This window comes from Rhinolophus ferrumequinum, chromosome 20 (assembly GCF_004115265.2).
Source record: "Rhinolophus ferrumequinum isolate MPI-CBG mRhiFer1 chromosome 20, mRhiFer1_v1.p, whole genome shotgun sequence".
In the NCBI taxonomy this organism is placed as follows: domain Eukaryota; kingdom Metazoa; phylum Chordata; class Mammalia; order Chiroptera; family Rhinolophidae; genus Rhinolophus; species Rhinolophus ferrumequinum.
The window spans coordinates 37,483,131-37,509,624 of NC_046303.1; the positions used below are offsets into that span (position 1 = coordinate 37,483,131).

At 36.4% G+C, this 26,494-nt stretch overlaps 1 protein-coding gene across 4 annotated transcripts in view; it reads right to left on the minus strand.

Moving 5' to 3' along the window:
• Positions 1-22,859, minus strand: part of RUNDC3B (RUN domain containing 3B) — a 121,824-nt gene extending 98,965 nt beyond the window's left edge. For all 4 annotated transcript variants that reach the window (XM_033088127.1, XM_033088125.1, XM_033088126.1 and 1 more), the window contains exon 1: positions 22,337-22,859. In XM_033088127.1, the coding sequence (XP_032944018.1) occupies positions 22,337-22,461 (125 nt within the window). In that variant the 5' untranslated portion in view covers positions 22,462-22,859. The remainder of the gene's footprint in view (positions 1-22,336) is intronic.
• Positions 22,860-26,494: the final 3,635 nt, after the last annotated feature.

Below are 26,494 nucleotides of genomic sequence, written 5' to 3' on the forward strand. Positions count from 1 at the left end.
TCATACCCTATAAAGGGTGATAGTGAGTGTCTAAATAAAGACAATTGGGGGAATGAAGAAGATAACTATGAGAGTTGTAATGTATGTATGATAAATGTACGTAAACTCTGAGGAAGATAAAGGAATACAAACTGTTTCTTAGGTTTTAGGCTTGTTGTTGATGCCAATGAATCAGGACAGGCAATACAGGAGACGAGTACAAGGGGAAATATAAAGAGATTTGTTTATATGCATTATATCTATCAATATTTACCACATTGGAAATTAAACGGAGAATTTTTTTAAATATAAGCAGTCTTCACTTTGCACAGCAGGGCACGACCATAACAATGACTGTGTAAGCTGAAACTACGCAGAGTGATCTTAATAATCAATGGAAAAATTAAAATTATTTTGTAACCTTTACAAATTTTCATCATAATATTAAAACCCTCTCACTGCTAGTATAGGGAAATGAAAAGAAATAGTAACACATGTTTACTTAGTACACTGTAGTTTAAAACATAAACATTGAGAATTAAAGCGTCTTCCTTGCAAAAAACGTATCAAGAGTAGTCCGAACAGTGCTTGCCTTCTTCTCATTGTATAACTTAAAATACAGATTGAGCATATTTTTTGATGCCTTGGAAAACTGTCATACTCCTTCCTAAGTTTAAATCAGCTTCGAACATTTTACTCTTTCCACTTTAAAAGTTGTAAAAATCTCCGAGGCGCCCTGTAATATGAATGGTTTGCCAGTGTCATTTTATCTGGGATATCGTCATCCTTTTTGTCACAACCCCTTTCCTCATTTATATCAATACATTCACCTTCAGTAAGTTCCTATGGCTGCGTATCTAAATTTTCTTGAACAGAAACTATGTCAACATTCCCATGATCAACTATTTCTTTTATAACTCCATTTATGTTCAATTTACTTCGTGATACCATTTTCTGTTTCGTTGCCATATTTATTTTCATCTTTGTTGGCCTGAAATTTGCTCTTTCAGTAATCTATTTTTGTGAAACATGTGGGCTTATCACCAGGAGGCAAAAAGGCAACACAAGTACAGGCTTTGGTTTCTATGCATGAACTAGTAACAGGTGCACAGCGACCAATCCTAGACACACTTTAAGAAGTGATGTAATTGGCCACTGATCATGTCCTGCGTTTGTTATTTACATACAGTGATCCAAGGACTAAAGAGCTAGCAGCAAAATTTTATTTTATGCAATTACTCACAGTGATCCAAGGACTAAAGAGCTAGCAGCAAAATTTTATTTTATGCAATTACTCACAGTTAATATATGGTGATATTCAAACCGGAACCATATTATTTTGAGACTATGCTAAATTGTGATAACTGAAATTAGTGCACATTGGAACTGTGCAAAGTGATGACTGCTTTCCTTATTTATTTACTTATTTCAAAATAAACCCATTACATGTTAGCATAAATAATATATTTTATGAAAATTATATTTTCCACAGCCACAAAAATTGGCAAGAGTAGCATGTTTTACAACTTTGCAAATATCACTGTTTTTAATAGAAAAATAACTAGATTCTCATATCAGCTTTTACATTCGATTTATTCTAATATTATACACCATGTAGTCTCTGAAAAACTTCAATGTATACTTGGTAAAGGATGGAAACCAAAAAAGCAAACAATGTCTTAGAACGGTTAAGAAAATAATTTCAATCTTCTGGACCTCTAAAAGGGTCTGGGTCCCAGAGTACACTTTGAGAACCACTACCCTAAGGCATTCTTTGTATGCAATGAAGTAACTTTTATCCTATTCAACTAGAATGATAGTAATTACATATCCTTGAGAGAATTAAGAAAATAATTACTCAAATAATTTTCAGTCCTCTTTGGTTCAGACAAATAGCACTGACTCAGAAAGGCTAAGTTAGTACTATGTAATTGAACATTAACCTATCTGCCAACAGCAACTGGAGCTCAATGAAAGAAGCTATTATGTAAAAGAAAGAAAGAAAAAAAGAACATCTAGAAAGTAACACCCATGAAGTTAATCTCCTGTACCTAAAACACAGTTAAGTTAGATAGACACAGGGTGGAACGCATGAGTAAATTAACAGAACAAAAATTAACAGAAACAAAATTAACAGAAATTAAAAAAGAAATTAAATTAAATTAAATTAACAGAAACAAAAAAGTAAACAGAAACCAGATTAAAAAGGGACTTTTTAAAATATCATTTAAACTTAGTTTTGTTTCATATGTCCATTTCATTGACAATACACAAGAAAAATGCTGCACACTATACACAGTAGCCAAGACATGGAAACAACCGAAATGCCCATCGGTAGATGACTGGATTAAGAAACTGTGGTACATTTATACAATGGAGTATTACGCAGCCATAAAGAAGAAAGAAATCTTACCATTTGCAACAACATGGATGGACCTAGAGAACATTATGTTAAGTGAAATAAGTCAGACAGAGAAAGACAAATACCATATGATCTCACTTATATGTGGAATCTAAAGAAAAGAGTAAGTGAATGAACTAATCAGAAACAGTTTTGGAGACACAGAGGAAAAACTGAGGGTTGCTAGATGGGCCGGGGGCAGGGGGGATAAGGGGGAAGGTGAGGGGATTAGAAAACAGTCGGTAACCACAAGATGGCCACAGGGTTTTGAAAATTAATTTGGGGAATGTAATCAATAATGTTGTAAGGATTTTGTAGGCTATCTGATGGACACTTGTCCCATTTGGAAGACCACCTCAGGGATGACGTTGATACCTGATCACTGCACTGTACACCTGAAGCTGAACAATAATGAATGTCAACTATAATTTTATATATATATGTATGTATATATATGCATGTATATACTTACAAGAAGCGGAGTACAGCATTAGAAATAGAGACAGTGGAAATGTAATGGCTCTGTGCGATGTCAGAGGGACAGTGGATGGGGGCAGGGGGGTTGTCACTGTGTGAGGGATATAAATGATAAACGTCTAAGTAAAAAAAAATAAAATAAAATAAAATAAAATAAAATAAAATAAAATGTAACAAATTATGTTTCACATACAAAGAAAGTCAGTGTTTCTCAGGAGACATATATTGACATTTTATGGGTTACTTTATTAAGAACAAACATAAATGTGTAGATGTCTAAAAAAAGAGAATTTTAAATAAAATTTTTATAACTGAAAAAAAAGAAAAATGCTGCAAATACTCAGCAAACTTTTAATATGAATAAATAAGTATAACGTTCTTATTCAGTACAAATACAAAATGGGAAGTGTTCATAAAATAACTTAAAAGCCAAAAACAGTCTCTACCTCTGCTTTTGACCTAAATGGAAGGAAACTTCTGAATGTCTGAATGTTTCTCTCTAATCTTTATTAGGTACTACTCTATTAGGTAGAGTAGTATAGGAAAGTTTACTCTACAATCATATTCAAGGCAAGAGTAACTTACTGCTTCAGAAAATCACAGCATCTAAGATAGTGATGCACACTGGTGAAATAAACTGAAAATTACATTTAAAGATAAAACTAACAAAGTTCGTATTTCATCAAAAGAGCTAGGTTAGAACTCAATAATCACCTGTAACAGCGTGGTAAGATTTTAGTCACTATTGTCCTTCAGGAATAATAGAAAATTACCTAACAAATGATTACTTTATAAAATGTAATGGGAAGAAAAAGCCATGCAGAGTAACACATATATTTTGGTAGCATCCAGAGTCATATCCAAATCAATCAGTAGTCAATAAATTACAAGGCTTCTTTTATCATGCTATTAGATTACATTCCTATAGAAGACATTATCTGCATGACAAAAATTTAAGATGGTCAATCTCAGAGCACTAAATTACTTTTAATTCAATATCTGGCTAAAACCTAAAACAAAGGCAAAGTCCAAACATCCCAAAGCATGTCATTACACACAATTTCAGTTATTTCCAAGCATGAAGACATTTTAAGGGTGAAAAAGCATTTTAAATAATTTCGATTATATCAAAATTGATACTGAAGAAAAAGAATGTTTCCCAGCTGTTTCATCATTTATATCCTGCTCTTCTCCTGCCATCACGAACCAAAATTTCAGAAGGCAAATTAGTTCCTTAAGAGTCCATATATTACTTGTAGATAGCCAAGTCTTCCCACTTAACACTAGTCTAGAATTACGAAGCTAGCTCCACTATGCCATAATAAAGAGAATCTTTTTCTCCACAATATAGTATCTAGTTAAGATGTGCTATAAAAACAAATGCCGTAAAAAGAATTTTAACACATCTAAAAAATATCACACAGGTGCTGAGCTATTTCCTGATAATGATGACACGAATATTAGTCATCTATTTCTTGAAGAGGGCTGATTTTAAAATAATAAAATGACAATTTGATGAATGTCTAAAAATACCAAATCAAGTCTAAGTAATAGCTTTTACATAAGAATTTTTAAACTCAAAAATTTACATAAAAGAGTCTTATAATTAAGTGCAATTTTTTAAATGTCTCTGTCTTGAAAGATTCTCTTCCCCACCTTCAATGTCCAAACGATTTTTTTCTTTAGCTTACAAATAAGAATGATTGTGACTAAAACCTTTAACCTAAGAAAGCATGAGCTACCTTTTCCCTTTTGCCAATATACCAAGAAAATGAGATGGTTACCAAAACCATGTTAAAAAATTCTTCTTTATACTTTATACTATAATGTATATATATATTAAATCAACATATATTATATATGTTAAGTGAATTAAATCAATATATATATAATCAATTCCCTCTATAGTTCATAGATTTATAACTTAATTGTAACCACAAATAATTAAAAAGCAAAAAGTGACAAAGTCAAAAATAAAATTATTAATTGTTAAATTTCTATACTGTTCATTGGAAAGAAACTATTTCAAAAGTGGAAATTCACCTTTAATATTAATAACTGTGTTAACAATATACACACATATGTTCACATATATACAGAGCAATCAAGTAGAAAAGAAATGTATTCCCATCTCTTTTCAACAACCATATATAATCTTAACCATTTATTAAATATACTTCAGAAAAAATAAATTTCATACAAAACAGATTTTCTTATCTATACTGTTATATCCCATTACATGGAATTATATCTGAAGACAACTAAAGTACATAATTTATCTAGAATCATCACATTTCAAACCTAAAAGGGGTTCAGAAAAGTTACACTCATTCCTAATTAGAGTGATATTTTTAAATAAAACATAAGTATTCAAATACTGAGATAGAATTATTTCCAATATTTCACACCAAATTTAAAGGATTTTTTAATATCATTATTACTAGTAGTCTTTAGCAAAGATATGGGGTAACTATCCCACGTTAATATAATATCCATCATCAATAATCAACAAGGTGATGGCTGCCAAGAGTTAAGATACAATCCACCCCAAATATAAGGTAAAACAGTGACTATTGATGATAATGAACACAGTATACAGATATCTGTTCATTGGAAAACATATCTTTTCTTATATCTTATACCGGAAACCCCCAAAAAATCTTTTAAAATCAGCAATTAGCTTTCTTTCAGCAAGTTTTATGCAAGTTAAGAATTCCCAATCATCATGTATATTTTCCCCTTTGTTTTAAAAAATAATTCTTATCTATTTTATGAGAAAAAAATACTTTCCATGTATCTTTTTAGCAGCGTTCTATATACTATTGTCCATGGGCCAAATTCAACCAGATGCCTGTTTCTGTAATTATTAATGGAACATAGGAAAAAAAGTCCCAAGCATCTTCTCTGGAATTTGCACCCTGAAACTCAAAAGTCTCTCTCATTATAGTGATTACCATTTTTAAAAATTTTACTCAATGTAAAAATTAAAAGCAGAAATAAATATATCTTAAAATATTTTCCTCACCCGTTCTCTCAAAATTTCTTTGAAAAGAGAATTGTTAATCTAGGTACCTTAAGGATGAGATACTGTATTATTAACATCTTGTTTTGCTATGTTAGCAGATTGATGACAGCAGCTTGCCCAAACCATGAAAAATAAAATTGGAAGCACTATCTTATAAAAGAAAAAAGGAAAAATTAAATAAAATAAAAAAACAATGTATCTAAATATAGAAAGCTATCAAACCAAAAAAACTTCCCATTTTAAAATAGATTAACTCGACTGATCTCATATAAAAGCACCCTCAATTAAAATTATTTTAATAAAGAATACTTGAACAATACACTTGGATCACATATCCCTTTGGAATCTAACTGTTCTTTATCCAATGACTTATGAAAATATTCAAGCAACATACTTTAACATAGGTAAACTATCCAGTGAACTAGATATTCAATGCAGCAGTATACAGCAATAGGAAGAACTGTGGTTTTGATATCAGAAGGCCCTGAATTCACACCTGGCTCCGTTATTATCCATTCCTTCTCAAGACACAACCTCTCTGAAACGCAGTTTACTCAGCAATCAATTACCTAGTTACTGTGAAGATTAAAGAAGATCACATAAAGTATTTAACATAGTGTTAGCTTATACAAAAATTAAGTTTGCACATATTCCCTTTCTTTTCACAGCATCATCATTACACTTAACATCTAAGCACAGAAAAACAGAGGCAGGAATTTGGAGTGCCTGCATGTAAATTGATTTTTTTAAGTAGCATAATGTACAGTGATCATGGTTTATCAACACCAGAAATGCTAAGAAAATGAAGGTTCTCTGTTTCTGGTTCTGTGGCTCAAATACACATACACACACACACACACACACACACACACACACACACACACACACTTTTGCATGCACAAACACAAACTAGATCCAGTTGACCTGTCATAGACACTCAAGGCGGCATAGTGTAAGAGGAAAAGCACAAGTTTTGAAATCAGATATATTTGGGTTTGAATTCTGGCAATGTTACCTTAACTATAAAATAAATCTGATTTAAGTAAGAATTGTGCAAATTAGAATTTTCATTATGAGTCATAAACACTCAATTTGATATTTTTCCTCCAAAACGCATATTCTCTATGCATTATACATGTTAAATAAATGTATTTTCTTCAGATGTTAGACACAGATGTTTTGTGGGGTTTTTTAATTAAAATTTTTAAATTCTATTTTTAATATTAATTTTGAGGCTACATCTAGAATATAACACAAGATTTGGTTTTATAATTGCAAATACTAAATGTTAAAATTTCAAAATCAAATGTTAAATCTGAATATTTGGGGGATATCTGTTATCCTATCCTCTTCTAAAGGCAATCACCATACTGAAGAAAATGGATAATGTCATTATATTTAGTGCAAACAACAAAAAGTGTGCAGTCCCTATATTTTAAAAATATTTTCAAAACAGTATGCATTTTAGATACTTCACCTATTTTGTGAAGCATTAAGTCTATAAAATGAAAAATTAAACTAGATTGCTTTGGGAAGGTAAATATAAAAAGTATGTTTATTAATTGTTTGGCCTTCACCCTTCTTTTTTTAAACTCAAACACTGGAAGAGACGAATTTTTATTTTTACATTTCCACATTAATTTCAATAGAATAACTCCATCCAAAAAAAGCAAATTTTACTGCTGAAGCTATTAGATTTTTAAAACTCGAATATTAGAGGTTAGTTATTTTGGGTGACTTTTCAAAAATAAGTGAGGACGGTTCTTTAATTCAACCTTCAACTTCATTTTGGAAACGTCCACTGCTATTATTCTTCACTAGTTGTAGAGAATTACCACATTTATTAAACATGCCTACTACGTACTAGATTCTAGGAATAAACTAGATACTCAATAAATCTGTACTTGAGAAATTCACATTTTACTAGAAGACAAAAAAGATAGATTCCAGCATAGTGAGTGCTATATTTATTTGCATAACCTATTCCAGAAAAGACATGACATTACTTATGGGACATATAAAAAACAATCATAAATTAAAACTGAGATGGAAGATGAAAAATGTGGGAACAGACTTCCACTTCCAAGTAGGATGGACTGCTGGTAGACCAATGTTCTCAGAGTGCAATTACAAAACTTGGGGTGGAGCAGGGAGAAATACAGAAATCACATGTTTGAAGGCTGAAGAAAGTTGCAGAAACACTAAGGATTAGGGAGGCTAAGACTCCAGAGAAAAGGGAAGCTCAAAAAAAATGAGTTGACTGCTACAGCTGCTTTTATTCAGGAGTGTCTGCCAATTTTGAATGCTGGCAGGATCTGGCTCTCTCGGTAGGCTGCTAATGGGGGACAGAAAAACCAAGAAAGCTTTTGAAGAAGATTTGGGAAGGCCTCAAATACAGAATGACTTCCTCTTCACCAGAAGAATAAAATCCTAATCAGAATAAAGCATTTGGTAGTTTCCAAAGACAAAACAATAATTCAGGACTACCAGAGAAAGGGTGCTGGAAAAGATGACAAACCTAGGCTGAAAATTCTGGAATGCCAGGGGCAACCTAAAAACTGACCAAGACTTACCAGGGTTGAAATTCAGCCTAGATTCAGCACAATCCCTGACTGTTATCAGTCACCATTGTGTGTCTTAGAAGAAGATTAACATTAGTAAAGGAAAGCGAGCACTACCCTATACCATAGGCCGTGGGCACTAGTGTGCTCTTGGGCATCTTTTTCTCAAATCGGGGGGTACATTGCACCCATTTCCTCCACACTGTTGTCTCTTTCTGCTGTATGTTACATTCTGAAGGACACTTTTGACACACAATGGTCAACAAAAGAGTGAGTATAATAGTACTGAAAGAACAACAAAAGTGCTAAAGAAAAATTTAATACATATTATCTGGCATTCAATAAAAAATAATCTAGACATGCCAAAAGATAAGACTACATGACGAGAAAGAGAGAGGGAGAAGGGAAACAGACAATAAAAACAGATATAAAGATGACCCAAATAGTCTAAATAAATGATGAGAACTTTAAAAGTAACTGATTATGTTCAAGAGAATAGAGAGAAAGATGGATGTAGATAAAAAATCAGCGGATTAGAGTCTATTAAAAAAGGAATCATATAGAAATTTTAGAAATATCTGAAATTAAAAACTCAGTTGATGGTTAAACAGTAGATGAGAAACAGCAGAAGACATGATTAAGGAGCAGGAAGAGAAGTCAACAGAAAATATATAAAATGAAGCATAGAGAGAAAAAAAGAATGAAAATACAGAAAATAATACAAGTCACGTAGAGTCTGATAAAGCTCAACATACATGGAGTTGGACTGCAAGAATATAGTAGATAAAATTTTTCCAAAACTGATGGAAGAGCAATAGAAAGGGGTAAATATGTGGGTAAATACAAATGTGTATTGCCTGAATATCAAGTATAAAATACAGCAATAAAATAATCTCGCGGAATTTAAAATACATGTAGATTTTAAAAGCATGTTTTAGAATAAGGGGGAATAAATGGTTCTAGCATTTATTCTGGCAAAGCAGTAAAAGCTAATTTGCATTAAACTGTAATAAATCAAGGATAACTACCAAAAGGATAGAAATTATATATATATGTGTATATATATACATATGTGTGTGTGTATATACACACACACATACACACACACATATACACAAAAGAATATACGACTATTAACAAATTCATAGAAAGAAAAACTGGAATAGTGGAATAAATGGAATAAAAAACACTTTACTGATATGTATAAGAAAGCAAAATAAGAGAAAAAAGTGAACACAAAATAAATAGTAAAACAGTAGCTATAAACACAAATATAATGACATTAAATACAAATTGGCTAAATACATAAAAACTAGATAAAATGCAAAATTCAACTGTATCTTGCCTATAAGAGACACTTTAAATTTAAGCACCCAGAAAGACTGAAAGTTAAAAATGGAAAAAAATATATCATTCAAACACTAACTAAAAGAAAGCAGTTGTAACTACTACTGTGTTTCTCCAAAAATAAGCACCCGTTAAGATCCTCAGACAGACGCACTTAGTACGTCACGACAATGTTCCAGAAGATGACATGACTGTATTTAAGTGTAGATTGTTGTACATGAAAAAAATAAGACATCCCCTGAAAATAAGCCCTAATACATCTTTTGGAGCAAAAATTAATATAAGACCCCGTCTTATTTTGGGGAAAACACGGTATATTAATAGCAAACAAAAATAGAGTTAAATCTTCTAACCTGGTCAGATACCTTATCCATACATACATACAATAGAATATGACTTGGCCATAAGAACAGATGAAATGCTGTGATTTGCAACAACATGGATGGATCTTCAGATTATCATGCTAAGCGAAATAAATCAGACAGTAAAAGTGGAGAACCATATGACTTCACTCCAATGTAGGATATAAAACTGAAAGCAACAAACAAACAAGACAAAGAATAAAAACTCATAGACACAGACAAGTTTAGTGGCTACCAGAGGGGAAGGGAGAAAGGGGGTGGTAGAAGAGAGGAAAGGGGGTCAAATATATATGGTGACGGGAAGAGAACTGACTCTGGGTGGTGAACACACAATGCAATATATAGATGATGTATTATAGAAATGTACACTTGAAACCATACTTTTACTAATCAATGTCACCCCAATATTTTTAATAAATTTTTTTTAATCTAACAGGAAGAAAAACATACTTTAAAGCAGTAACAGTATTAAAGGACATTTTATGATGACAACGGAATCAAGCCACTAGGAAGAAATCACAATTCTAAATCTGCACACACCTAGTAATAAAGCAACAAAATATTTACAGAAAAAAAATAGAACTAAAAGGAGAAATAGACAAATCTACAATCATAGACTTTAACACATCTCTCTCAATATCAGATGGACTAGGCATCCAAAAAACTAATAAGGGACCCCTCGTGCACTGCTGGTGGGATTGCAGAATGGTGCAGCCACTATGGAAATCAATATAGAGGTATCTCAAAAAACTGGAAATGGAACTACCTTATGACCCAGCAATTCCACTCTTAGGTGTCTATCCAGAGAAATCCAAAACACTAATTCGAAAAAATTTATGCACCCCTATGTTTACAGCAGCTATTCACAATAGCGTTGACATGGAAACAACTGAAATGCGCATCAGATGACTGGATTAAGAAACTGTGATATATTTATACAATGGAGTATTAGCCATAAAGAAGAATGAAATATTACCATATGGATGGACCTAGAGAACATTATGCTAAGTGAAATAAATCAGATGGAGAAAGACAAATACCATTATGATCTCACTTACATGTGGAATCTAAAGAATAGAATAAATGAACCATCAGAAACAGTCTTCGAGATACGAAGAAATAACTGAGCGTTGCTAGAGGGAGGGTGGTGGAGATGAGGGAGAAGGTGAGGGGATTAGAAAGTAAGATTGGTAACCACAAGACTGCCACAGGGATAGGAAAGACAGTTTAGGGAATATAATTAATAATGTTGTAAAGATTTTGTAGGGTATTTGATGGACACTTGTCTTATTAGGGGGCCACTTCATGGACGGTGTACATGCCTGACCACTGCGCTGTACACCTAAGGCTGAAGCTGAATAACAATGAATGTCAACTATAATTTAATACATATATACATAAATATAATTTAATACATATATTAAATATATGTATAATTTAATACATATATATATTTACAGGATGTGGAGTACAGCATAAGAAATAGAGTCAGTGGAACTGTAACAGCTATATACGATTATCAGAGGGGTAGTAAATTGGGGCAGGGGGGTTATCACTTTGTGAGGAGTATAAATGTTTAACTATTACATTGTTTTGTACACCTGAAACTAATAATAAAAAAACTTCCTTCCAAAAAAAAAAAAAAACTAGAAAGGATACATATAGAAGATATGAACAGCACAATTAACTAGATACTAGATCTAATTGGCATATGTAGAACATGCAATCAATAGTGACAGAATCTATATTCTTTTCATATGCACATGAAATGTTTATCAAAATTAACCATCTGCTGCATAATAAAGCAACCATAAAATTTCAAATGTTTAAAATCTTTCAGAATATGTCCTCTGCACAGTGGAATTAAGTCAGAAATCAGTAACTACAAACAGAAAATCCTCAACTGTTTGAAAGTTAAACAATGCCTTTTGAAATAACCCATGAGGAATTAAAGAAGAAATCCTAACAGAAATTAGAAAACATTTAAAACTAATAATGAAGACACAACATTTAAAATCGTTTGCTATCCCAAAGTGGTATCAAACAAGGGAATCTGTAACCTTAAAATGCATACTCATATATTAGAAGAAAGGCTGGAAAACAATGATCTAAATTCCCATCTCAAGAAATTAGAAACAGAACAGGAACTTAAAACTGAAGGAAAGTGGCAGGAAGGAAATAACAAAGAGAAATCAATGAATTAAGAAACAAATGTACAACAGAGAAAATTAACAAAGCCAAAGACTGTTTTTTTGAAAACATTAATAAAATTCCTAAACTCTGAGCAAGAAAAAAAAGTGGAAAAAACAGATAAGCAGTATCAGGAGAGAAAAATGGAAAATGATTACAGATTTTTTAAATGATAAAAAAATTAATACTAAGCCTTTATCCAATCTATTGAAGGACACTTTGGTTGTTTTCATGTTTTGGCCACCGTAAATAAAGCTGCAATGAACACCGGAACACATATGTCTTTATGGATAACCTTTTTCAGATTATTTGGGTAGATATCCAGGAGAGGGATTGCTGGGTCATATGGTAATTCTATTTTTAATTTTTTGAGGAATCTCCACACTGCCTTCCATAGCGGCTGCACCAATCTGCATTCCCACCAACAGTGTATGAGGGTTCCTTTTTCTCCACAGCCTCTCCAACACTTATTATTATTTGTTTTGTTGACGACAATTGTCACCCCAATAAACTTTAATTTAAAAAACAGTGAATAAAAAAAGGAAAAAGAAAAGCCTTAAGTTTAATGTCTTATTAAAGTATAGTTTAACGTACATTAGTTTCTGGTGTATAACCCAGTGATTTGACATTTACACACCTTATGATGTGACCACTAATTCTAGTAGTCAACTGTCACCATACAAAGTTATTATGATATTATTGACTATATTCCCTGTGCTATACATCACATCTCTGTGACTTATTTATTTTATAGTTGGCAGTCTGTATCTCTTATTCCGCTTCACTTTTTTAACCCATATAAATGAAATGGGTGCATTCCTTATAGAACTTGCTGAAATCTATACAAGAAGAAACAGGAAGTCTGAATTGTTCAGTATCTATTAAATAAATTAAATACTTTACTAAAAAACTTTTCACAGACAATTTGCAGTTTAGATTTCTTCCCTGATGAAGTCTTCTAAAAGTTTAAGAAAGAAATGATATTAATCTTACACAAACTATTCTACAGAACAGAATAAAAGAACATTTCCCAACTTGCTTTATAAAGTCAGATAATCTTAATGACAAAACTAGATAAGGACACTGTAAGAAAGAACAATTACAGGTCAATCTCTTCCATGAACAAATAGGCAAAAATCCCAAATTGAATATTTACATAAAGATATGTAAACAAGATGGTAATAGAGCACGACCGAGTGTTGTTTATTCCAGAGGAGTTTAGGACTCAAAACTCAATCAATATAATTCACTACATAAACAGAAAAAAAGGGAGAGAAATCATACGTTCATCTTTATAGACAGAAAAAGTATTGCTAATACAGTATTCAAAGGATGTAAAGCAACTGGAACTCTTACTAGTATGCAAATCGGACAACTTGTTCGGAAATCTGTTGTATCAACAGAAGCTGAACTTATGCATGCCATATGATCCAGCAAGTCCACTCCTAGTTACATACCTTACAGGAATATGTACATATAGTCACCAAAACACATATTCATGAACATTCAATTAATAATAGTCAAAAAGTGAGAACAACTCAAATGTCCGCCAGGTAGAACGGATAAAGTGTGGTATATTCATACAATGGAATAATACACAGCAGTGAAAGTATACAACTACGTGCAACCAAAAGGATGAATCTTACAATGTTGAGCAAAATAAGCTCAACAGAAAAAGGTACATACTGTATTATTCCGTAAAATTCAGAAAGAAGCAAAACTAAACCATGGTGTTCAAAGCCAGGATAGTAGTTACCCTCAATAGGAGTAGTAACTAGAAGAAAGCAAGGAAGAGGGTTCTGGGAATTTGGATAATGTTCTTTTATTATTATTATTACAGCCTAAGGACTTATCTTAAAACTGGAATTTTGTACCTGTTAACCACCTTCACCCTTTCACCCATTCCACACACCCCACCTCCTCCTCTGGCAACTACCAATCTGCTCTGTTTCTACGAGTCCACCTTTTTGTTTGTTTTTTTAGATTCCATATATAAGTGATATCATACAGCATTTGTTTTTCTCTGTCTGACTTATTTCATTTAGCATGTCTTCAAGGTCCATCCATGTTGTGGTAAATGGCAATATTTCCTTCATTTTATGGCTGAATAGTATTTCATTGTGTATATATACTGCACAAAGAAAACTTTATCTAGTCATCCACCAATGGACACAGGTTGTTTCTATGTCTTGGATATTGTAAATAAAGTTGAAATGAAAGTGGAGGTGCAGATTATCTTTTTCAGATAATGATTTCCTTTCTTTGGGTAATGTTCTTTTTTTTTTTAAGGAAGGAACAGCTCACAGTAGCCCATGTGGGGATCGAACCAGCAACCATGGTGTTATTAGCATCACGTTCTAACCAACTGAGCTAACCGGCCATCCCTAATGTTCTTTTTCTTGACTTGGTGCAAGTTACAATGTTGTGTCCTCTTTGCAAAAAAACTCACTAAGCTGTACACTTACGCTATGTGCACTTTTCTATATGTATAAGCCAATAAAAATCTGTGTGAAAAATAGAAGCAAAGTGTAACTAGAAATAAGGCTAAATACATTACAATGATTACCTACAGATGTTTTAGACGTTGGCCACAGGTTTAACACTAAGATTTCTAACAGCTGTATGAGAAAAAGAAATTGTCAGTTACACATTCATTTGGGTCCAGTAGCTTTAAATAAATCAATTGCCTAGAGATAAAATTCTTGGCAGTAAGACAGATATTTCTCATAGAAATCTTCACAAAAAAAGATACTTTTTCACATAATAAACAGTGTTCTTAACAGCAACTTCCAGAAGACCCTCTGTGATGGCTTCTTCTAATGACCATCAATGTAGGCTAACGGAATCTTACCAATGCACAACTGGGCAAAAGCAACTGTAAGCAAAGCAGTCTACATATCCAGCTACTCTCTCATAACTTGGACTGACCCAGACACATATTTTGCAAGCCTGTAAGACTGATGCAAGAGTGGGTAAGCTTCACATATTCCTCCTTGAATATCTCAACTCTCAACTGAGCTCCTATTATATATCCATCATCAATAAAGTTAAGATAATACCTCTAGTAAATGTGTGGGGGACAGCTATTCTCTGTTGTCAGTAGAATATGAACCCAGTTTAGCTAGGGGAAGAGACAATGACCTTCCGTGCATGCTGAGAAGCCTACCTAGGACCAGTAGCCAAAAAGATGATCATCCTAATTCCATTGTGAACACCTACTATTAGAACACTAAGAAGCCTTAGAAAATTGAACCTGCTCCAAAGCAACATAACTAATGTTGATCAAAGTCCCAACTCAAAGTTCTACTACATAGAGCATGACTAAAAGAGCTTTAGTCAAAAATAGAATTCAATGTAGCCAAGGTATAAACAGTCTTATGAGACTGTTAAGTATTTGAAGAAGTTCAGAGTGCTAAAGCTCACACACTTAGCTCAGGCCTCCGGGTGCCTTTTATTTTTTTAACACATGATAAATTTAGTTATCTGCTTTCCTAGTTCACAACCAATTATAATGAGCAAGCGAGGATGGGAAGCACAAAGCAAAAAGCTGCTAGAAATAGTCTGAGTTGTAAGAAATAACAGCTAACTTGGTAGGAAGAGACAGTAAATGCAAAAGCAGACTAAGAACTCCAAACATAATCTTTTGTGGCCACGCAGCAAAAAGCTGTATCTACCTCAAGAGTTTCCAAGGGCAGCCACTGCACAGGGCATATACATAGAAACAGATCCAGACTAAAGTCAGCAATAAAGATTACACTATGCTATACAGAGTCTTTTTATAGAAGGTAGGGAAATGTGTAATCCTTTTTTAAAAGCAATTCATCCAAAATGTTTAAAATATTATTGTTTATTGTGGTTTAAATATGAACACTTAAATTATAAGCTTCCATTATACAGAAAACTACAATTCACAATACATGCTGAGTAAAGCACTGTAGTTGATCGGGAAATTTTTTTTTTTTTTTAAAGATTTTATTGGGGAAGGGGAACAGGACTTTATTGGGGAACAGTGTGTACTTCCAGGCCTGTTTTCCAAGTCAAGTTGTTGTCCTTTCAGTCTTAGTTGTGGAGGGCGCAGCTCAGCTCCAGGTCCAGTTGCCGTTGCTAGTTGCAGGGGGCACAGCCCACCATCCCTTGCGGGAGTTGAACCTTGTGGTTGAGAGGATGCACTCCAACCAACTGAGCTATCGGGGAGGCAGCTCAGCTCAGTGTTCAATCTTAGTTGCAGGGGGCGGAGCCCACCATCCCTTGAGGGAGTCGAGGAATCGAACTGGCAACCTTGTGGTTGAGAGCCCGTGCTCCAACCAACTGAGCCATCCGGGAGGCAGCTCAGCTCAAGGTGCCGTGTTCAATCTTAGTTGCAGGGGGCGGAACCACCATCCCTCGCGGGACTCGAGGAATTGAACTGGCAACCTTGTGGTTGAGAGCCTACTGGCCCATGTGGGAATCGAACCGGCAGCCTTCGGAGTTAGGAGCATGGAGCTCTAACCACCTGAGCCACCGGGCCGGCCCGATCGGGAAAATTTTAAGCTTCACTCAAACACTAGTTATATGGAAAATATGAACACCTCATTCCCTGACCACACTGGAAAAATGAGGTGTTACTGTTATTTGAAATAACATTCAAGTTAGTAAATAATATCTCGATCTATAGAAAACTAAGAACTGTGCACATATTATTAAAAGTACTTATTTTTTTTAAGATTTTATTGGGGAAGGGGAACAGGACTGTGTTGTGGAACAGTGTGTACTTCCAGGACTTTTTTCCAAGTCAAGTTGTTGTCCTTTCAATCTTAATTGTGGAGGGTGCCGTTCAGCTTCAAGTTGTTGTCCTTTCAGTCTTAGTTGTGGAGGGCGCAGCTCAGCTCCAGGTCCAGTTGCCGTTGCTAGTTGCAGGGGGCACAGCCCACCATCCCTTGCGGGAGTCAAACTGGCAACTTTGTGGTTGAGCGGACGCACTTCAACCAACTGAGTCATCCGGGAGCTCAGCGACAGCTCAGCCCAAGGTGCCATGTTCAATCTTAGTTGCAGGGGGCGCAGCCCACCATCCCTTGCGGGACTCGAGGAATTGAACTGGCAACCTTGTGGTTGAGAGCCCACTGGCCCATGTGGGAATCGAACTGGCAGTCTTCGGAGTTAGGAGCTTGGATCTCTAACCGCCTGAGCCACCAGGCCGGCCCTAAAAGTACTTATTTTTGAAAATCATCACTCTACTTAGCTCATCACACTATCCTCTTAAATCACTCATTAGTCCTCTGGCCCCAAGACAGGAAAATTATGACTTTGTGTGGGGAGTGTCTCAAAGTATTGATTTAAGAGTTTAACAAATGTTATTTTAAGATCTGTTTATGCATATATTCTTAAACATGTATATTTTAATACTTTTCTCATAAAACAATGTTAAGCCATAAGGAGAATTTAGATTTTAATTCTTTGTCAACAGAACTAAAATCAAAGGAATATGTAAGTTTTTCAATAACCTATGAAGCTTAAAAATGACTAATACCTGATCTTCTGTGGATAAAAAAATGTAGGTTTAAAAAAAGCCTGAAGGACTTTAACAATTTAATTTTTCAAAGTTCTAAATGGCAGAGAATATTCAGGGAAAATACTTGTTGGTGCACAGAACTACAGTCAGTCTATGAATATTTTGGAGTTGAGTGTGTAATATTTAGAGGCCTCAAATGACCTACTTTCTCTCCACCACGATCTGTGAAAAATAAGACAAAATGGTACTTATTTGCTAAGTATCATCCAAGTGTTTTTGTCTACAATATATAGTAACTGAAAAAAGATGAAATAATTACATGCACAATCACAATGAACCTAAATTCAACTCAATTCAATCCAATCCAATCCAATTCCAGACTATGTTACCTAACCAAACAGCCCACTTCCAAAGTTCAAACTATATCATTATTGTTCTTGTATAATGTTTTTAAACCTAAAAAAAAATGTGTACTTATATAATAAGGTTTTATACCTAAACTGAGATTATGCCTAAGTTGTTTAAGGGGTAAGGAAAAGCATTGCTGTATAATAGATACACTAGAATGATAGTTGGGGCGGGGGGAGGAGGGAGTTTGGTTTGGTTTGTTTTTGTAATCCTGTTCAATTTTTCCAGAACATCAGTAGAGAATCACAAAATGGAAGGCACAGTTCAAAATGTTTTTTACAGAGAAAAATGCGCATGCTTCATCTAGCTACCATAAACATGTCTACCATTATCCTGTTCATATTTAGAAAAATTAAAAACCAAATATGAACACATTTTGCCTCAAGACTATCATCAGTTTTAGGGCTGCTGTTGATCTAGTCCAAGGTCATTTTACAGATGAGGACTGGAAAATGGGAAGGTTGCATGGCTTGTTAAAGGACACGCAACTATTTAATGAATGACAAAGTAAACTTAGAACTCAATTATATTTCTACTAAAACAACTTCTCAATATAAATATCAAACTACCTCTGATTTGATATGTAAAAACTAAAAAATAAATTCATTAAGAGACACTGGTGAGATACCCAGGGTTTTCTCTGCCTTTGAGAGGCAGAGAAAAGTGCCAGAAATGCATAAATATTGATTTGTTCATTTTGCTGAATTTGAGGTGGGACTACTTAAAACAGCCAAATGGCTTACAATGACTTTTTTCCTAAAAGTCTTTTAGACAAAGCCTATCAAATAGATCTGATTACTGGACATGTTTGATAATTTATAAGCACCATCAACTATTTGGACATAAAAAAACAGTCTTAGTAATATTATCCACATAAATAAATGCACAAGTTGAAATTTAAGCCAGCAATTGAAATTTATTTTAGCTAGTATACTAAATTTATGTTTAAACTGTAACTAAAGTCAGCACTCATATTCATTTCACAGTAGAAAAGAATAATTATGCAAATAAAAATACAGCTAACCCCGACAGCTGTCCACACAAATCACTGTGATGTGACTAAATTTCTTAGACATACGAGGTGGGATCAAAAGATATGGTGAATGTTCAAATAAAAAAAATATTACAGTAAAAGACACAATGCCATTAATCCCCCTCAAAATACTCCTCCTCACTTCAAACACAATTATCCCAGCATTCTTGCCACTTTATCAAATAGTTCTGGAAGTCCTCTTTCATGAGTGTCTTTACTTCATCCTCCATAATGACGCCGCTCCATGTCGCACATTGCTTCTAGTATGACAATTTCTGTCAAATAAAAACATTACAGTGTGTCCCAATCCACCTTATTCACCAGATCTGGCATTGTGAGACTTCTGGCTCTTCCCCAAAGTCAAAATGACCACGAAAGGTAAACATTTTGAATGGATTCAGGACACTGAGGCAGCCATGACAGTGCAACTGAAGACACTCATGAAAGAGGACTTCCAGAACTGCTTCACAAAGTGGCAAGAACAATGGGATAAGTGTGTTCGAAGCGAGGAGGAGTATTTTGAAGGCGATTGATGGCAATGTGTCTTTTACTGTAATAATTTTTTTTAATTTAAACATTCACCATAGTTTTTGATCACAGCTCATAGCTTAAAGTGTAATTTAAATAAGATTGAGATACAAATACCTTTCTTCTCCTGAACTGCCTCTGAAGAAGGAGCAAATGTACACTAAATGACCTAAAACCAATCATGACAAAAATGGAGAAGCAAAATTAGTAATACCGACCACTGAATTTCTTCTTTCAATAAATATTTACTGAGTGTCAAAAAAAAGGGCCAGCCGTTGGCTCAGGTGGTTGGAGCGCCACGTTCCTAAGCCAAGGTCGCTGGTTCGATTCCCACGTGGGCCAGTGAGCTACGCTCTCTACAGCTTAGATTGTTAACAACAGCTCTCCCTGGAGAGCTGGGCTGCCGTGAGCAGCCGTAGGTTGGCGTGAGCTGCCATGGGCTGCTGTGTGCTGCCACGGGAGCACCGGTGGCCGGCAACCATTGTGAGTGGCCGGCAGCCGGTGAGAGCTGCCGTGAGCTGCTGTAAGCAGCCGACAGGCGACCAACTGCCTCAGCTGGGGGGAGTGCAAAGCTCATAATACCAGCATGGGCCAGGCAGCTGTGTCCTACACAACTAGACTGAGAAATAACGGCTTGAACCGGAGTGGGGAGGGGGAGGCAGAACAAAGGGGGGAAAACAAACTGAACAAAAAGCAGACAAAGTTGCTGCCCTGTGATTTTGAACTCCGATGAAGCTTTTATGAAATACATTACCCCAAGAAAACACTGTATATGTTGGAGCCTGCTTAAGACCATCCTCTTTTTAAAAACATATGCTTTTTAATTACATTTCTTGGGGTGATTAGTAAAATCACACAGGTTTCAAGTGTACATTCCTATAAGACATCATCTATATATCACATTGTATGCTCACCACCCAGAGTCAGTTCTCCTTCCATCACCATATATTTGACCCCTTTTACCCTCTACTACCAGCCCTCTTGCCCCCTTACCCTCTGGTAACCACTAAACTATTGTCTGTGCCTACAAAATGAAACAAAACAAAATTTAATGTCTGTAAAATAAAGAAAATCAAACTTGCTTATTGTTCTATTTATCTAACTTAAAAAAAGATATGCTTAGATTAAAAAATTTTAAGTCTATCTTCCTCAAAAGATTGTGTCCTAGACAACACTAATTGTAAATTAAACAGATTTCATATAATTTTACTGTTTATAACTCCAAGTGACATTAAAGTGAGCCAGGTCTTCCTGCTACTGTGTTTCCCCGAAAATAAGATCTAGCCAGACCATCAGCTCTAATGCGTTGTTTTGGAGCAAAAATTAATATAAGATGGGGTCTTATTTTACTATAAAATAAGTAAAATAAGACCCGGTCTTAAATAAAGGTCTTATAGTAAAATAAGTAAAATATAGTAAAATAAGACCCGGTCTTATATTAATTTTTGCTCCAAAACAACGCATTAGAGCTGATGGTCTGGCTAGATCTTATTTTCGGGGAAACACAGTAGATAGGTGAACATTTGTAATAGTCCAAGCTATAAACCACAAGTTATTGAATATATAAATACTTATATTCTGCTACAGATGCTAAACACATTTTACACAAGGAAAAAGAAAAAAATACAGATATAAACTGCAAAGGAGGAAAAGGTTTTATCATTCTGTGATTCGATGGCTGATGATGAGGGATTTGACTGAACAAAGTACAGTAATTTTAAAACAAAGAAGTTCCTAAGAAATCGATGTCTAGGACTTCAATTTTTTTAATACCCAGAAATAAGACAAAGAAAATATATCAGCACGTTAAAAATAACTTACTTCTGAATACTAAGCTTATAGATAGTAACTATTCCGTTTAGGTTTCTATATTTTCCAGAGTAAAGGAATACTACATTTATAATTAGTAAACGTTTAAGGAAAGGCAGACTTTGGAATAAAATCATTGGAAAGAAGACTAGGTATCCTCCACAGTTCCACTGCTGATAACAGCTGCAGAAACAGCACTAGCACTGCAATTTAAAGTGGGAAGAAAACACATGGATTTAAAGAAAGCATGTAGTAGGCACGCAATATTTGTGATATGAAAGGACTGAATATGTAAGTAAACAAGCCAAAACAAAAACAGAATGCAGTCTGATTTTGAAGCAACACAGTAAACGATCACAGTAATGATTACTTTCCCGAAAGGTGGCTTACAGCTAAACGTGCACTAAATGCAAGAGCTCTTCCTCCCTGTCCTCTTCTTTTACTCTGACACTGGACTGCACATTCAAAACAAACCCTCCCCCAGCCCCGCCCCAAGCCCTACGCTCCGCTGCTTCCAGCACCCAAAGTGCGGGGCCTAAGCAGTGCCCAGACCCCTGCCCCTCTCCCGCCGCCCGGGCCCGCGGACACGCCCGGCGCGGAAAGGCTGCGGCGCAGGACTACAGCAGCGCATCTCCGGAACCCCCGGGGCTTGAGCGCTCGCCCAAAGCCCTCAGCCCGCGACGCCGGCACCCTCCTCTCCTCACCCCGAGCGGCGGGCCCCGCCGTACCTGCACACAGTGATCAGGTTCCTCCTCTCCACCGCAGCATTGCGGGCGCTGAGGCTCTTCTTGCCGCCGCCGCCACCGCCGCCGCCACGGCTCCCGCTCAGGCCCCCCAGGCTCCGGGAGGCCATGGCGGGCTGACCCCCGCGCCCCTTTTGTCTCGTGCGACTCCGCTCACCCCACACACCTGCTTCCTGGGCTCTCGCTCGGTTTGCGACCGTAGGGGCGTGGGAGGGTCGTAGGGAAGGTGCGGGGACTGAGGAAGGGTTGTGGAAGACGGCGGGGGACTCACACCGGGGACTGATGGCTTGCGCTCCGCACCCGAGCTACACACACACGTACACACAACTCACGCGCACACACCACCCCCTCGCCGTCGCGCGCGCCGCCGACCGCCGGGCGGCGCGTGCGGGTCGGCGTTCTGCGTTCCGATATTTCCCGCGGGACCTTGGCCGCCCGCGCGCGCGCGCGTGCTCGCCTACCCCGCACGCCCAACCACCCCGCACTCGGCAGCCATTCGCCGGCTCCCCACCGCGGTGAGGCCACGGGACTCGCGTGCGCAGCCCCGCCCTCCCTGTATCTATCGAGCCAAAGCCGCCCCACCTGCAGCCAATCGTGTGGCGCAGGGGGCGAGGCCGGCGGCGCGAACCTTTAAAGCGACGTTTTCGAGCACCGCCCCGGCGCGTGGGCAGCTGTCAAGACAAGGGCCTCCCGCTCGCCGCCAGCTAGCGGGTGACGGTGGGCTTGCTGGAGAGCCGCGCAGCTGTTTGCGCGGGGACTGTGGGATGCAGGGTCCTGGAGCGCTCCATGAGGACTGGTGACCCTTGCTTGGAGCCCAGCTTTAACGGCTGGGATCTCTAGCTTTAACGGCAGATCATTGCCCCGGAAGCCGACTCCCATATTCTGTGGCTTGAGTAGCTACAGCGCCAGGAATGCAGCCGCGTGGGCTCCCGCACCCGACTCAGGGCCTGGCACCCAGGAAGGGAGGAGGGTTCCTTTTGTCCTAACGCCCTCCCCTGGCCGGATAAACAGCGACAAATAGCCCAAGGAGGTAAATTGCCCTTAGATTATCCCTCTTGGACCGTCTAGTGGTGGGGGATTTTTTGACCCTTTACCGGCAGGTCGCTCCTACCCTAGTCCCCAGCACCGCCTGCAGCAGGGATTGACCGCCCACGTAAGCGGTGTGAGTGTACAGTCTTCCTTGTGCGGTGCTGGGCAGTGACCCCAGAATTGGGTGGGGGCGGTAAGCTTAGGGGCAGTTTGACCTTGGCGGCGCCGGGATCTCTGCGAGAGGCCGGGAGTGACGCCCTCGGTGTGCGTGTGCGGAACCTAGAGCCCACTTTCCAGAGCTTCTCCGCCGCCCCGGCCTTACTAGCGGGAAGGTCCTGTTTTCGGCCCCGCGTTCTCTGGCACTCACCTAAATAGGCCAGTTCACCTCCCTTTGCATCGATATGACCAGATTTTAGAGTGAAATGCTTAATGACTACTCTTCTTGTGGGGCCTACCTAGCACGGTGCTGTGTCCAGACAGGTTCTCACTGAATGTTGGTTACTTTAACTCGAAGTCACATTTTAGCATTATTTTACTGAAATTTTAGTTTTGGTGGCTTCAAAATCCATATAACTTCCAGCTCTAGTTTTGAAGTTTCTGTCGAAGAATGTTATAGAATATACAGATTAGTGCAGATATCTCTGTACTTAATGTATATTATGCAAAGTACTACGGAAAAGTACTGTTAGAGACTGTTGAATGCTTGTAAAACAGAGGTTTGTATAATAAAGCTGTAGATTACTAATTTCTGAGGTTGTAAAACTTTTTAAATCTCTGTTGAAAATCATCAGGGCAAAGGCTGAGCCCTTTCAGCTACTAATCACAGTGGAATAAAAATCTGTGTAGGAAATAAAAGTATTTGTCTTTACTTATTTAATACAATAAATATTCACATATGAAAACTGTAAGAAAATAATTTAGACAGAGTTTAAGCCTTATCTTTCACTAATAAAAGGAGGATTTTCTAGGTCAGTGAACTTGTTCTCAAACATTTCTTGTCTTCTTTTTGTTGACATGGAGGCCTGTAAGGAGGAATAACCTGGAAGCTCCAATTTAACTTGTCTCTTATTGCTAACCCAAAAGATTGAATTCAGAAGTAGCCATCAGGAAACAGATACACTGGCTATGCAAACAGTTTCACTAAAATATTTGCACTGGCAGTGACAAATACTACTCAAATTGAAATTGTTGTTGTTAAAACACAGATTAAAATTGCATAGGGAAAAGAGTGGAAGCCCATCAATAATCAAGAAAATTCCTAGACACCTACGCTGGTTTGTCCTGGGGGAGGGAGAGAACACACATATGAAATACTTATCCAGAAGACAAAACCGAATGGTCATGTCAAACAGAGAAAAGTGAGATGTCATTATTCTTAAAATTAGCTTTCTAGCCTCAAATGCATTTTCATGTTGTTTGTACTACGATTTTATATTTATGACTGAAGACTTACTAAAACTCCATCTTTGGTAATAATGTTATTTTTCAAATCCTAATTTTAGGGGGATTCAGTTGATATTGGTACTTGCTGAACAAGATTTTGCCTTAAAACAAACCATTTTTTTTGTATGTACAGTGTGTCATTAAACTGCCACAGGAGGGCCTTATTTAATAAAGCTTTTTCTTAATTATCCTGAGCAATATGTGCTGGGTCTCATTCTTTCTCCAGATTAGTAATCTGGAGATAATTATTCCAATACGAAGTCTAATACTACTCTAGAACCACATAAATTTTCATACTACTTTTTGAACTGCTTTAGCAGCATCTATTGCAATTCTTTATTTTATTTACTGGAGCATTTACACACAGGTTATTCACAGATGTAAAACGACTCAATAAAAATAATGAGAACCATCAATGTCAAGTTTAACCTCTAAGAATTCTGTAGCACTGAATGGGCAGACCATACTCATTCACTATTTTCCCAGCCTCCTCTTTCTCCCCAACAAAAAAGACAAAATTACAACTGTAACATATAAATATCCTCAAATCTAACATGTTATAAACCAGAGAGATTACCAAACCATTGTATATTTTAATCTCAAAGAAGTAAACTTTCTAAGTATGCCCAAATCCAGCAGCCACACAAATAAGATTGACAAAATTGAAGACAATTTTTTTAAAAACCCATGAAGCAAGTTTCTCCACAAATAAAAGCATAAGAAAAATGACAGATTGAGAAAACATACTTGCAACTCATATCATGGACAAAATGCTAATTTCCTTTATGTACACAGTACTTCTATAGCTCAATTAATACTATTTCAGTAGAATAATGAAGGTAGAAGCGAAGAAGGATAGAGAAAAATAGTGGGAAGTATCACAAACCTCTTTTATTTTTTAAAATTTATTTTTCAATTGCAGTTGACATACAATATTAATTTCAGGTGTATCACACACCACTTTTAAATAGTTGTCGTGAAGAGGGAGAAAAAGAGGAATGCCACAGGGGAACGTGGAATAGAGGGGTGTTGGTATTTTATTCTGATTGCTGTTACTTTTCATGAAAGTGACTTGAGCACATTTTAAAGCTGATGGAATGAATTCACTGGGAAGGAAAGATTAGTAATGCAATAGAGGAAAAAAATGATCAGAAGTGAAAATGCAAAAAAAGCAATGGGATGCAAGGCACAGATGGATGGATTGAGCTTCGGTTAAAGGTAACAATTTACAATTGTAACCAGAAAGAAGGGTTGGAATATGAGTGCAGATGTAAGTGTTTTTGAGTTTTTATTATTAGAACATAAAGGAGATTCTCATCAGATAGCTTCTACTTTATCTGCAAGATGAAAGAATGTTACCAGCTGAGAGTTTTAAATAGTCCTTTTTTACTTTTTTTATTATTAATTTCAGGTGTGCAAAACAACGTAAGGACTAGACATTTACACCCCTCACAAAGTGATAACCCTAACAAGTCTACCATCCATCTGATGGTATACATAGCTACTACAATACCATCGACCAGATTCCCTGTGCTGTACGTTACATCCTGTGACTATACATATATTTTAATTATAGTTGACAGTCGATATTATTTTATATTAGTTTCAGGTGTGCAGTGGTTAGGCATTTATATAATTTATGAAGTGATCTTCCTGATAAGTCTAGTAGTA